General features: G+C 29.8%; 4 protein-coding genes and 1 long non-coding RNA gene across 15 annotated transcripts in view; 3 read left to right on the top strand and 2 right to left on the bottom strand.

The window, feature by feature from the left end:
• The first annotated feature begins 506 nt into the window (after positions 1-506).
• Positions 507-1,593, top strand: LOC126867350 (protein MIX23). Of its 3 annotated transcripts, XM_050621779.1 has the most exons (3): positions 584-646; positions 741-779; positions 1,114-1,593. In XM_050621779.1, the coding sequence occupies exons 2-3, from the start codon at positions 771-773 to the stop codon at positions 1,501-1,503; spliced, it is 399 nt and encodes a 132-aa protein (XP_050477736.1). In that variant the 5' UTR covers positions 584-646; positions 741-770; the 3' UTR covers positions 1,504-1,593. The 3 variants fall into 3 exon arrangements, with proteins under 3 accessions (XP_050477735.1, XP_050477736.1, XP_050477737.1); XM_050621778.1 differs by lacking the exon at positions 741-779 and having other exon boundaries at positions 507-646; XM_050621780.1 differs by lacking the exon at positions 741-779 and having other exon boundaries at positions 585-732.
• A 145-nt stretch (positions 1,594-1,738) lies between these two features.
• LOC126867349 (UPF0389 protein CG9231) lies at positions 1,739-4,580 on the bottom strand. Of its 4 annotated transcripts, none has more exons than XM_050621773.1 (4): positions 4,525-4,580; positions 2,656-2,816; positions 2,476-2,569; positions 1,739-2,320 (listed from the first exon to the last, which is right to left on the bottom strand). In XM_050621773.1, exons 1-4 carry the CDS (start codon positions 4,563-4,565, stop codon positions 2,104-2,106), a joined length of 513 nt encoding a protein of 170 aa, XP_050477730.1. In that variant the 5' UTR covers positions 4,566-4,580; the 3' UTR covers positions 1,739-2,103. The 4 variants fall into 4 exon arrangements, with proteins under 4 accessions (XP_050477730.1, XP_050477732.1, XP_050477733.1 ...); XM_050621775.1 differs by lacking the exon at positions 4,525-4,580 and adding an exon at positions 3,366-3,534; XM_050621776.1 differs by lacking the exon at positions 4,525-4,580 and adding an exon at positions 3,366-3,522 and having other exon boundaries at positions 2,656-2,831.
• Positions 2,220-2,574, top strand: LOC126867381 (uncharacterized). The gene is made up of 2 exons (XR_007690229.1): positions 2,220-2,368; positions 2,451-2,574. It is a non-coding gene; the product is annotated as an uncharacterized LOC126867381 (long non-coding RNA).
• A 287-nt stretch (positions 4,581-4,867) lies between the features above and the next one.
• On the top strand, positions 4,868-8,122 carry LOC126867319 (DDB1- and CUL4-associated factor 13). Its single transcript, XM_050621710.1, has 7 exons — positions 4,868-5,064; positions 5,224-5,621; positions 5,701-5,869; positions 5,942-6,089; positions 6,175-6,475; positions 6,558-6,721; positions 6,803-8,122. The coding sequence occupies exons 1-7, from the start codon at positions 4,995-4,997 to the stop codon at positions 6,888-6,890; spliced, it is 1,338 nt and encodes a 445-aa protein (XP_050477667.1). The 5' UTR covers positions 4,868-4,994; the 3' UTR covers positions 6,891-8,122.
• A 1,085-nt stretch (positions 8,123-9,207) lies between these two features.
• Positions 9,208-11,534, bottom strand: part of LOC126867304 (EGFR adapter protein-like) — a 275,154-nt gene continuing 272,827 nt past the window's right edge. For all 6 annotated transcript variants that reach the window (XM_050621620.1, XM_050621621.1, XM_050621619.1 and 3 more), the window contains one exon: positions 9,208-10,313. In XM_050621620.1, coding sequence (XP_050477577.1) covers positions 10,104-10,313 — 210 coding nt within the window. In that variant the 3' untranslated portion in view covers positions 9,208-10,103. The remainder of the gene's footprint in view (positions 10,314-11,534) is intronic.

Below are 11,534 nucleotides of genomic sequence, written 5' to 3'. Positions count from 1 at the left end.
AATTGCAAACTACTATTTCGAACATTTTTTAATACTTTAACATTAATCATACCATCTCGGCATTCCTTATAAAAAGGTATTAAACTACTTATGTCGAGAAACTATTGTTTTATCAGATATATTAACTTTAGTTTTTCAAATTTAACGTATGAAAGACGAGGAAAGATTCGAAGCGGTATTCTTGTGTTTACATTCTCTTTGTCTTCCATACGTTAAATTTCACTAATTAAAATTAAAATATCTGCTAAATTAATATAATTTTGCATAAATAAGTTAATACCTTTTTTTATAGAGAATATTATCTTTATTTAGATTTTTTAACAAGGAAACTTCACTTTTTTTTATGAAAAGTGAGATCTCTTACCGTTTTCAGTTAAACGAAACCCCATGTATATGAAATTTTATATAAATTTATCTAAAATACTTAAATATACAAAATCAAATAACTAATTGCTATATTAATAATTAGATGAAGCATAAAGATATTATGCAATAACCACATTAGCTTACTATCGGTTCGTTACTTCCCATCGTAATGTGTTTCAATAGTAACTATATACTTACGTATGTACCCACGTTGTTTGATCTCCATATTGGAAAAATGGCAACTGTGAGTGTAGGATGCGGCGACTTTTTAGAGTTTCAGGTATTTTTTAAGTAAATGAAAGTATTGTGTAAAACGTATTATTTCAAATTATGTACTTCAATTGTTTTAATTACATATATTAAATTGTATGTAGATTTCTGGAAAATGATAATACACTGCAAACATGATTAAGGTTATATAGTATTTTACATAATAATTTGTAAATGATATTTAAGAAATGAAAGACCTAAAATTCTCCATGAAAACAATTAAATTTAATTAAGTAAACAATTCGATATATAAGTTATAAAGCAGACTTTAAAATTTTAATAAGTGAATAGATATCCTTGTGCATTTGATCTAATGTGAAATAATAATTGATACAGTATATCTGTAAAACTTGATAATAAAAAAAATGATTAAAGGACCTATATTGAAATTAATTATTTTGCAGTATTACTTTTGTATGTGTCTTTTCCAAATTCATCTTTTTTTTTATTTTAAGATAATGAATGTTCTTGTTCCAGGATGCATTGAAAAAGATGCGGCAACTTGATGACAAAATCATTTATATGCTAAATGCTATACTTCCAACAGAATCATTTAAAGGACAAAGTGATCCTACTACAAAATGTAAAGATTTATATGAACAAATTCAAACAGGTCATAAATCAAGGGCATTAGCTATTACAAGGTGTTTAAATGCATCCAAGGAAAAAGTGAACCAATTAAAAGCTGAAAGAGATAATGGCAATGATAGTCCTCAACTTCTTAAAGCATTAAGAAAAGAACAAAATACTTTACGCTTACTGCAATCAGAATTAAACATAGAAGAAGTTGTAAAAGATCATACAGTTGAGGCTTATTATAAGAAATGCCGTGGTTTTTATAAGCCATCGACTGATATAGAAATTTAATCTCGTTATTGATTTTGAAAATACTTTGGCCACTACCTTTTTATATGATTGTAAATTTAACTACAAATATATTGAAATGTTGTAAATATATTTAGTTACTGCATTTATGTAATAATAAACAGACGAGGTCTGCAATAGTAATAACTATAAGTATATCTTTTTTTTTTATATTATTTACTAATAAATTAAATGTAGGATATATACATATGTTGGGTATAATAGAAAAACCTTGAGGCACCTTTACATTTATTTCTTTATTTATTATTATATCAGTGTTTATTATCAATGTTTATTATATTGAGTATTAGTTTAGCAACATTTTAAAACTAATCTCATTTATATCTGTTACAAAAATATATTTCTTGAATTATTAAAGTAATATGCAATAACTTAGAGATCTCAAATGATATTACAAAGCAGTATTTCATAGATCAATAAATTAATAATCATACAACAATTAATACAGCAAAATAGTAACAAAGAAAAAGGGCAAATCAAAAAAAATATTTCAAACATAAATTTAAATACTACAAAAAAGGTACTTTTTTCATATATACATATATAACTAAGGTATATTTATTATTAAAGGTAGGTAAAACATTATTTTGCTTTTTCAGCATTTTCAGCTGCTTCTCTTCTACCTTTTTCTTTTACTTCCTTATACCATTTCATTCTTTCTGTTGCTATGTTTTTTCCAGCTGCAACATCTCTTTTTCCAATCATTACAGCTGAGAGACAGATAACTATTGCAAGAAACATCATAACAAAGCATATACGAATTCTTGCCTTAGTATGTGCATGCTGGATACATTGATAACTAGTAAAGTAATCAAAACACAAAATATTTAATATATATAGTATTTAAGTAAGTGAAATTATTTCTTATATTGCATCAAGAAATGGAATTTATTTTTATCCTCTGGTACTTGTAATTCTTATTTTAATAGAAGTTTGTGTTTTCAACTAACTTACGAGACATAATTTGGAACTTGATCCAGACTAGGATACCGTTTGACCCAAACTAATATTCTTTTATCAAAATTAGATAGAGCAACCATAGGTGGTCCTAAAGTGCCACAATTTTCCATATATTTTGGACATATATTTTGGATAAAATTAAGAATATTAAAGTTAAAAATATGTATGATATACCTGTTACAAAATCAACTTGTTCCTTCTGACCCGTAGATTGCAACGTTTCAGTAGTTTTAGATTTCTCACTAACAGATTTATTTTCATTTCTTACAAAAGTCGAATGTAATTGCCTTATTCTTAATAATTTAAATTGCCTGATCAATCTTGTACAGAACATTCTACAACAATAAATACTATTTATAGTTTATTTATATTAAATATTACATCTTTAATTCATGAAATGATAACATATATTAATAAATTTAATTAATTAAATATAAATATAATAAAGTATAAACATTACAACGTGTAAATGCTAAAAGATACTATTCAAGTACTAATATAACATAATATTTATATTTTCCCACATTCTGCTAATTTAATTTAAAAAAAATTGTTTACTGTATATTACGAAATTTATTAGGGATCTAGAAAATCAAGAATACTTCAAAATATGTTTTATAAATGTATTAAATACTTGTGCATCTTCTTTCACGTAATTTTTATAGGTTACATATCTATAAATAAATCGTATTTTAAAACAGACTAACTATATCTCAAAAGTAACATTTTGACCTTGCTTAATTATATTACAGAATTAATTAATTGAATATTTGTATTTTGTTATCTTATATCATTCTACGTAGCAATTAACTCAATTTATTCGTTTATGTAATATTTTAATTTACTGACTATCACAGTCCAGAAAAATTAATCACTTAACTTACTTTTAACGATTTATGTTCATGAGCTGACCAATCCTTTGTGTTAATCTGTTAGGTACTACTAACTTAAAGCACAGTAGGAATATCATGGATATAGGAACACCACACACATGTATACGAACTGTTAAGATATGTATACATGCCGTATATGCATGTATTTTATACAAATAATTTTTATGTTCAAACTTTTAATCAGAATTAACAAAAACATATTCGAAACCTTTATTATATATTATTTATGGAAAGGTGTAATGATTTGGTAAATAAAGGAAAATAGAAAATAGTTGTTCCCCATACCAAGATAATAGTTTGGAAAAAATAGGCTGTCCTTTACTTCAAGGGACCGGAAATTATTGATTATTTTATTTGCAATTTTGTAGTTTCCGATTCGTAGAATTCGGAAATGTAAGTTTTAAGTTGCGAAACTCAGTGGTTCAAAAGTTATGACTATGTAAAACAGGGCATTTTTAGGGTATTTTACAAGTTATTTTGATGCCACATTACCTCCATTCAATGAATGGAGTCCATGAAGTCACTGATTGCACGTAAGTGGCTGTCACTTTGGCGGGTTAAGTCAAATGCATTTTTATATGTTATATGTATATATTTTGCATATTTGGTCTTTCACCCTGACTCAATGCCTCAAGGCCTGCAAATATTAGTTTTTCTAATGCGTTCGGAGTATTCATTTGTGCTTTTTTTTATCGCTACGTTTCTTTTCGTTTTATATTCTTCTTTATTGCTTTTTTGTGGCCTTTTCCATTTCATTTTTTATCTCTTTTCATTCCGTGAAGGTACATAGAACAATCAATCACAGTATGGGATTTGTAAGTAAACCCGAGATTGGTTTTGGTTTAAGTCAACATTTATTTTTCATTAACAAACGTTAGTACAATCTAATTTTGCACGAATTTAACTACAGCTCCTGATAGTATGTATTCAAAGAACAGAAACCAATTGGCAGTCAGTTATGAACTGAATGAGGGAAGAGGTCACTTCCATGACAATGAAGTTGCCGATCGTGTGAATTTTTGTGGCGGCATTTTTGCTGTTATAAGAATATTGATTTGATAGTATCGTTGATACAAACGATGCGAAGACATTACGTTTTTAAATAAGGTAAACGAAAGTTGAGAGTATGAGAATGAACATGAGAGCTCACCTGTGCGGACCAATCAGATGTCGTTTGTGCAATCTATTCATTGGACCAAGTATGGATACAAGGCAAACTGCCAAAGTAAAGTGTAAAAAACCCTAAAAATTCTTCGTTTTATATAGTCATAATTTTTTGATCCACTAGATTGCACACTTATAACTTGCATTTTTGAATCCTACAAATTAAAACCTATATATAAAAATTAAAAATCACAAAAAAACAATCATGAATACAGATTTTTATTATTTTAGACATAGCAGATATTTGATTGAATATTTTATTGAATAATTTCTAAAACTTCTAGGAATTTAATTTTTATTCTATGTATCCATAGTTTAAAACTTATAACTGCCTGATTACAATTTACAAGAGTACAAGTGCTAAACGTTTATCGCACATGTTTAATGTATATGTAACGTATTCTACTAAAAGAATATACGTTGATAGAAATTTTACTGAATTAAAATACTTGCAAAATGAAAGTGAAAACTCTGACAAGAAATCCAGATGACTATTTAAGAGAAACGAAACGTGATATTTATAAAGGTTAGTTTTATTTTAAGATACATATTGTTTAAAATAACAAATAATGGTAAAGTAAACTTTCTTTATAAATATTTCTACATTTCTTATCGTATAATGCAACATTTATAATGTTTTATTCAAATGGATTATTAACTAATTTTGTACATTTTTTGTTTGTAGTACCTAGGAATTATGATCCGGCATTACATCCTTTTGAAGCAGCAAGAGAGTATACCAGAGCTCTAAATGCAGTAAAGTTAGAAAGAGTATTTGCAAAACCTTTTGTAGGATGCTTAGAAGGACATAAAGATGGTGTGTCTTGCTTATGTAAACATCCTTCTCAGTTGTCTATTCTACTTAGTGGATCTTTTGATGGAGAAATAAGAGTATGGAACCTTATACATAAAATATGTACACGCAACATTTTGGCACATGATGGCATAATACGGGGAATTGTATTTAGCCGAAGTGGTGAAAACTTTATCTCTGTTGGTGATGATAAGACTATTAAAACATGGAAATCAGAAAAATCATCATTCAATCATCAAGAAGAACCAATAAATACAGTTATTAGTAAAGTAGGATAGTAAATATTAAAGAACGAAAACATAAATATTATTTTACTATATTTATTCAAAATATATGAATATTTTATAGACTATAATAAGTGGAATCTCTCATCACCGAACTCAGCCAATATTTGCAACGTGTGGCGAAGTATGCCATTTATGGGAAGAAACAAGGAATGAACCAATTCGTACATTTAAATGGGGTGTTGACAGTTTGTACGATATTAAATATAATCCTGTGCAGTCCAATTTATTAGGTATAAAATTATCTATTATTGTACCTAATGAGGATCATATTTCAACATTATAAATACATATGAATTTTGCAGCTGCTTGTGCAAGTGACCGTAGTATAATTCTGTACGATGCCAGAGAAACAGGACCATTGCGAAAAGTGTTTATGAGGTTTAGAACTAATAAATTGTCTTGGAACCCTATGGAGGCTGTTACTTTTACATGTGCTAATGAAGATTATAAGTAAGTTTGAGAACGATGATATATCGTGTTATTTGATATCAAAGATTATATAGAGAAATTGAGTATAACATGTTTTTTTATTTAGCCTATATACTTATGACATTCGTAAGTTGAAAACACCAGTAAATGTGCATATGGACCATGTACAGGCTGTAATTGATGTAGATTACTCGCCGACTGGTAAAGAATTTGTGTCTGGTAGTTATGATAAATCTATTCGCATTTTTGAAATAACCAAAGGTCGTTCTCGAGAAGTTTACCATACAAAACGCATGCAAAGATTAACATGCATGGCCTGGTCTCTTGATAATAAATATGTTGTTAGTGGTAGTGATGAAATGAATATTCGTATATGGAAAGCAAAGGCATCGGAAAAATTGGGTGTGGTATGTAATTATTCCAATTATATTTTGTATTTCTTCCTTTTACTATTTTACGCATTAAAGATAATAAAATGTATAATTGCAGTTGAGACCTAGAGAAAAAGCAGCATTAAATTACAGTGAAGCTTTGAAAGAGAAGTTTTCTGCACATCCCCAAGTTAAGCGAATTGCTCGACATAGACAGGTTCCACAACATGTTTACAATGCAAAGGCTGAATTACGTACAATTCGCGAGAAAAGTAAACGCAAGTATGTACTATTACTTCAAAAGAGATCTGAAATATTTAAAGTATAAAATATTTTTGCTATAATTTATTTACTTTATTTCAGGGAGGCTAATAGACGAGCTCATTCTAGAAGAGGTGCGGTACCTTTTGTTTCGGAAAGAAGCAAGAATGTTGTTCATCAAGAAGTATAATACACAATTATGTATTGTAGTATTATACATTTTTATGCTGATGCCCTTTGCGGACTACCGCCGCATATATGCGTTCTGCGTAAGCCATCAATTTTGCCGAGGAACTCATATATGCGTTTGACGAAAACAATTGATAGAACCGAAAGACTCATATGTGTGTCATTTTATTTATCCTGTGGGGAATCTGTGCATGTACATATGTCTAGAATTTAACATCCATGAACGAAAAGCACGCCTAAGCAGAAATATGCGTGGCAATTTTAAATGTTTATCGCGACAGCAACTCGGCCCTACGGTACGGTTGACTTTGAACCGTCCCGTCCGCAAAGGGTTAAAAATAAAGACAAAATGGAGTTTACCACATTGTATTATAATTTGTATAATTTTACAAAATTCAATATAAACGGTAATTTACGTAATGTTATAAACAAGGTATGTCAGCATTTCATCTAAATGTATAAATTTATTTATTTTTTGGATATACCGATCATAGTAAATTATAACATTTGATGAACATGAAATATCTGTTCAAGATTAATTTTATACTGCTTATGCATATTTGTTTATCAAAACAAAACTTATTTTTTATTTTAAAGCGAATGTTAAAATTTATGAATTTCTTGTTATACGGGGTAATTCTCTAGTTGATTCAAAGGCGATGCCACTAATAATACACACATAGTTGTTTTTGCCCTAACACAGGACTGATATCAGATTCTGATGACACATTATTACTTGATATATATTATATATATATAAACAGAGAGTTATTACATTTCCTTTGAGTTAACTAATAAGAAAATCATCCTGTATATGCTACATTCGTTTAATACTAATTTCCTAAATTTCAAAATAAAGAATCACATGATTCAATTTTCTGTTATTCTTATAAGAAATATTAACTTGTGATGCTAAATCATATTCGATATCAAATTTAATGTAATTACTTCACTTAAAGAAACAGGTATTTCATATACCACGTAATGTTTTCGACAATGGATAATATTTTTATGGATACACATTATGGACTAAAATATTGACTATAATGTCTAATATTTATTGTAATAAATAATTTTATTGAAATTATACAACGCATTGCTATAATAATTCGTAAAACGTTACAAACTTCAAGCAGTGATTAATGTCTTGCTTAGCGTAGCTTACAACGATTTATTAATTTCCTTCTATTTTCTTTGCGCATTTATCTTAATAAATGTTTATCAATTTGGCAATACGCAGATCATTCTATATCCTCTTTTCAATGTCGAAGTACGGTGAACGTTCACAAACTAGCTAAAAATCATGCTGAAGTCTTATTTCATGTTTTTGTCAAAGATGGCTAAGTAAGTGATTTTAGTCTTCGTATTTTTGCTTATCTTATATTTTCAAGTCCGCATTGTAGATGTTACATTTTCGGTTGATACGGTTTAAATAAATGAATACAAGACACATTTATCGATTTTATACGTAAATGCTCTAGCATTGTAGGGATGGGGTATTGTATTTAATTTAATACCAGATATTTGAACGTGGGTAAACTCCTTATTAAAATACTATTTTATTATTTGTCAGTTATCATGTGTCTCATTCGCGTTACTTTGTAGGATAAATCAACGACAGTCTGCCGTTTGTAAAATCTGATCTAACGCGTTCATATTATTCGATGAATTCGATGATAGTTATGTAAATTTTAATTTATCATTCCTTGTCATTTCGTATATCGAAAAAATGATGAAGCAAGAGTTCTATCGAATTGTATTCTTAAAATTTCATGTCCTTGGGCGTATAAAAAGCGGCACATAGTCTCCGATTTTTCTCGTTTATCGATTGTATGTTAATTAATACGCACATATGATTATACAGTTGCTTATTCTTTTCTTCTTCTCTTTTTTTTAATATCAACTATGCGCGCATAAATTCTGTACAAGACTAGGTTAGTCGAGCAATTAAATTATCAGTGTAAAATTATTTCTTTCGTCGGCTTCAAAATTCCATGGTATTCTACGCTTCCTGTTGTCACTGTCTCAAGGGTGTAGTTCCTCCTAACGATGCCGTCAATGTCATTTAATTAAATATGAGTAGTATCGTATAACAATAATTATAATTTATATACATATAAACACATTTACATTAATTTTGTAAAACACTATTTAGCCGCGTGAAATTCTAATGGTAGAATCCTCGAAGGATTTTAAAAATCCTCCTTTCAATCGATCGAAAATTACGAAAAATCTCATTGCATTGTCGTCCTGTTCAAAGTCACATACATCGATCTGCTAAATATGTTGAACTCCTCTGATAATATTTTATTGGTAAATTTTATCATTTCTTTCTTTTTTTTTTTTTTTTTGCTTCTGCTTTGACGATTGTTGTCGGGTAATGCAACGCTGTCAAATAACCTTCGATTTCTAAACTAAATTCAACAGCATAAGATTTCACACATTCGTCCGGAACGAGAAAACCATTCAAGAGACATTCGCAGTAACATTAAAAAATATACTTATCTCATTTTTTGTGATAACTTTTATTCCATCCAAATTCTACAATAAACTAGCTCATCGAAAATGCTGTAAACTAGTTGTCATTCGAAATTTTCTATCGCAGAGTCAGCGTCAAGGCGTATCGGCACGCGTCGAGCGATCCTCGTCAACTGTTAACGATTTAATTCAATGAAATAGATATCGATAGTTTCTGGTTGATTTAACGCGAACCCTGCGACTCGATCTATAAAATGAGGAATCAGTTTCCCTGCTATGCGTCCTCCGACTTTTGATTCGCTGTTATTTCCATGAATAGCGGCGGTCGTTAAATTACTTACGCTATGTTTCCTATCGTTATCGATGACTTATGAAATACATATCACCGCGGCAACGTACAGAATCATTCGAACGTGCGACGCATTTCATTCTCGAGTATGCGATGAATCGTTGCAACAAATTAGTTCGTTACGCGATCAAGAAATTTCTTTATTAATCGACGAACATGATCGACCGAGGACGATATGAAATTCAAGATAAAAACACGTTTCAATGATTTCACGAACTCTTCGTGCCTGTACTCGCATTTACGTGATCTCGTACGAAATTGTATCGTGAAACGTAGTCTCTCTCAATTTCTCGTAGTCTCTCTGAACGAATTCGCTTTAATCGTTCGGTTCGAAGAGCGTCGGCGAAAGCATCGATTTTACCAGATCGTCCTGATTGCCAGCTTTTTCTAGACGTTCAGGTCAGCCATCATTTTACGGAAATCGGCTAAGGTATTGTAATCGGGGTCTGAATCGATGTCCGCGAAGTCTTTGTTGGAATCGCTTTTCACAAAGCTAGGATTGTATCGACTTAATGACAACGGGCACGGCAGTAATTCTGGCATCACCGAGTGATGAGTAATTAGGGCGGTCAGAGTTGTGAATTCCTTTGTGAAGCCCTGCAACAAACAGAAGGATAATGCGTACAGTTATTATTCATTCTGAATATTAGATTATTCATATTTTCAATCTCTGTCGTTTTACGATCGGGAAAAGAGATTTTTCAAAAAAGGATGAAGATATCTTTTGATTAATGATAATTAAAAAAAAAAAAAAGAAATAAATCGAAAGTGTAGAATACAGCTTTCGCATACGAGGAACGTTCGTTTCGAGAAACTCGATTTTAAAAATCGAAATTAAAAAAATGTATAGCAGAGGTATATAAGCTTTATAAATCTCGATTTGATGTGGATCTATTATTTTTGAATCTATTCACGCTTACGAACAATGTCATGATTTGTATCCTACCATTGATACTATTTTATTTGTTATCGGCGTGATTAAAATGATTTTGTAAATGAAAATAGCATATTGTTTTGGCATATGGAAAATTAAAAACGGATATGACATCTGCAAAAGTGTGTACTAATTAGTTCAAATAAATATAATTTTACGATTGTTAATTCAAGCAGCATAACTCCATATGTGACGATATTTCGAACATGTTTTATATTAACAGAACGATTATAAAAATTTTTATGGAGTGCTTAATGAATGTATAAAATGCTCTGTAAATTATTGCATTTGACAATAATTCTCTGAATAAATTTCCCAAGAAAAGCAATTTGATCTGATATCACTGAATTTCTCTCGATGTCATTATACTTACTACATGCTATTTTAATAAGCGCCACAAGTGTTTCAATATCGCATTTTGTTAACCGTGTAATGATTTTAATTTTATATTCGTATCATTCTTCTTGTTAAGCTATCGGAAGTGTCTACAAAATTACGATCGTTGCGATAATTTGATATTATGTGATATGAACAACAGCATGATTTAATATCGTATACATAGGTGCAGATAATTACTGAAAATATATCTATGGTGTAGGTATAATTCAATTGCATAAATCGACTGTGTTTAATATATTATATTATTCGTCTACGAAGCAAATCAATGAGAAACATTGTACGTCAAAATTATCATCTGCCGTACATATTCGAATCTCATCGCGTGTTGCTACGGCAATGCAATTCCAGATGAAAGAGTGGGGATGAGTTTTGATTTCCCTACGGTACATCCAACAAAACTCATTTATACTCGTTTCGGAGATTATCAAAGTCCACGGACCCATTTAATTTATCCTACAAGGGAAGTCCGTACATTTAAATACGCG

The sequence above is a fragment of the Bombus huntii genome, chromosome 7 (genome assembly GCF_024542735.1).
Source record: "Bombus huntii isolate Logan2020A chromosome 7, iyBomHunt1.1, whole genome shotgun sequence".
Classification (NCBI taxonomy): domain Eukaryota; kingdom Metazoa; phylum Arthropoda; class Insecta; order Hymenoptera; family Apidae; genus Bombus; species Bombus huntii.
Note: the sequence above shows the minus strand (reverse complement) of the source record. Positions and strands in the feature narration are given on the sequence as shown.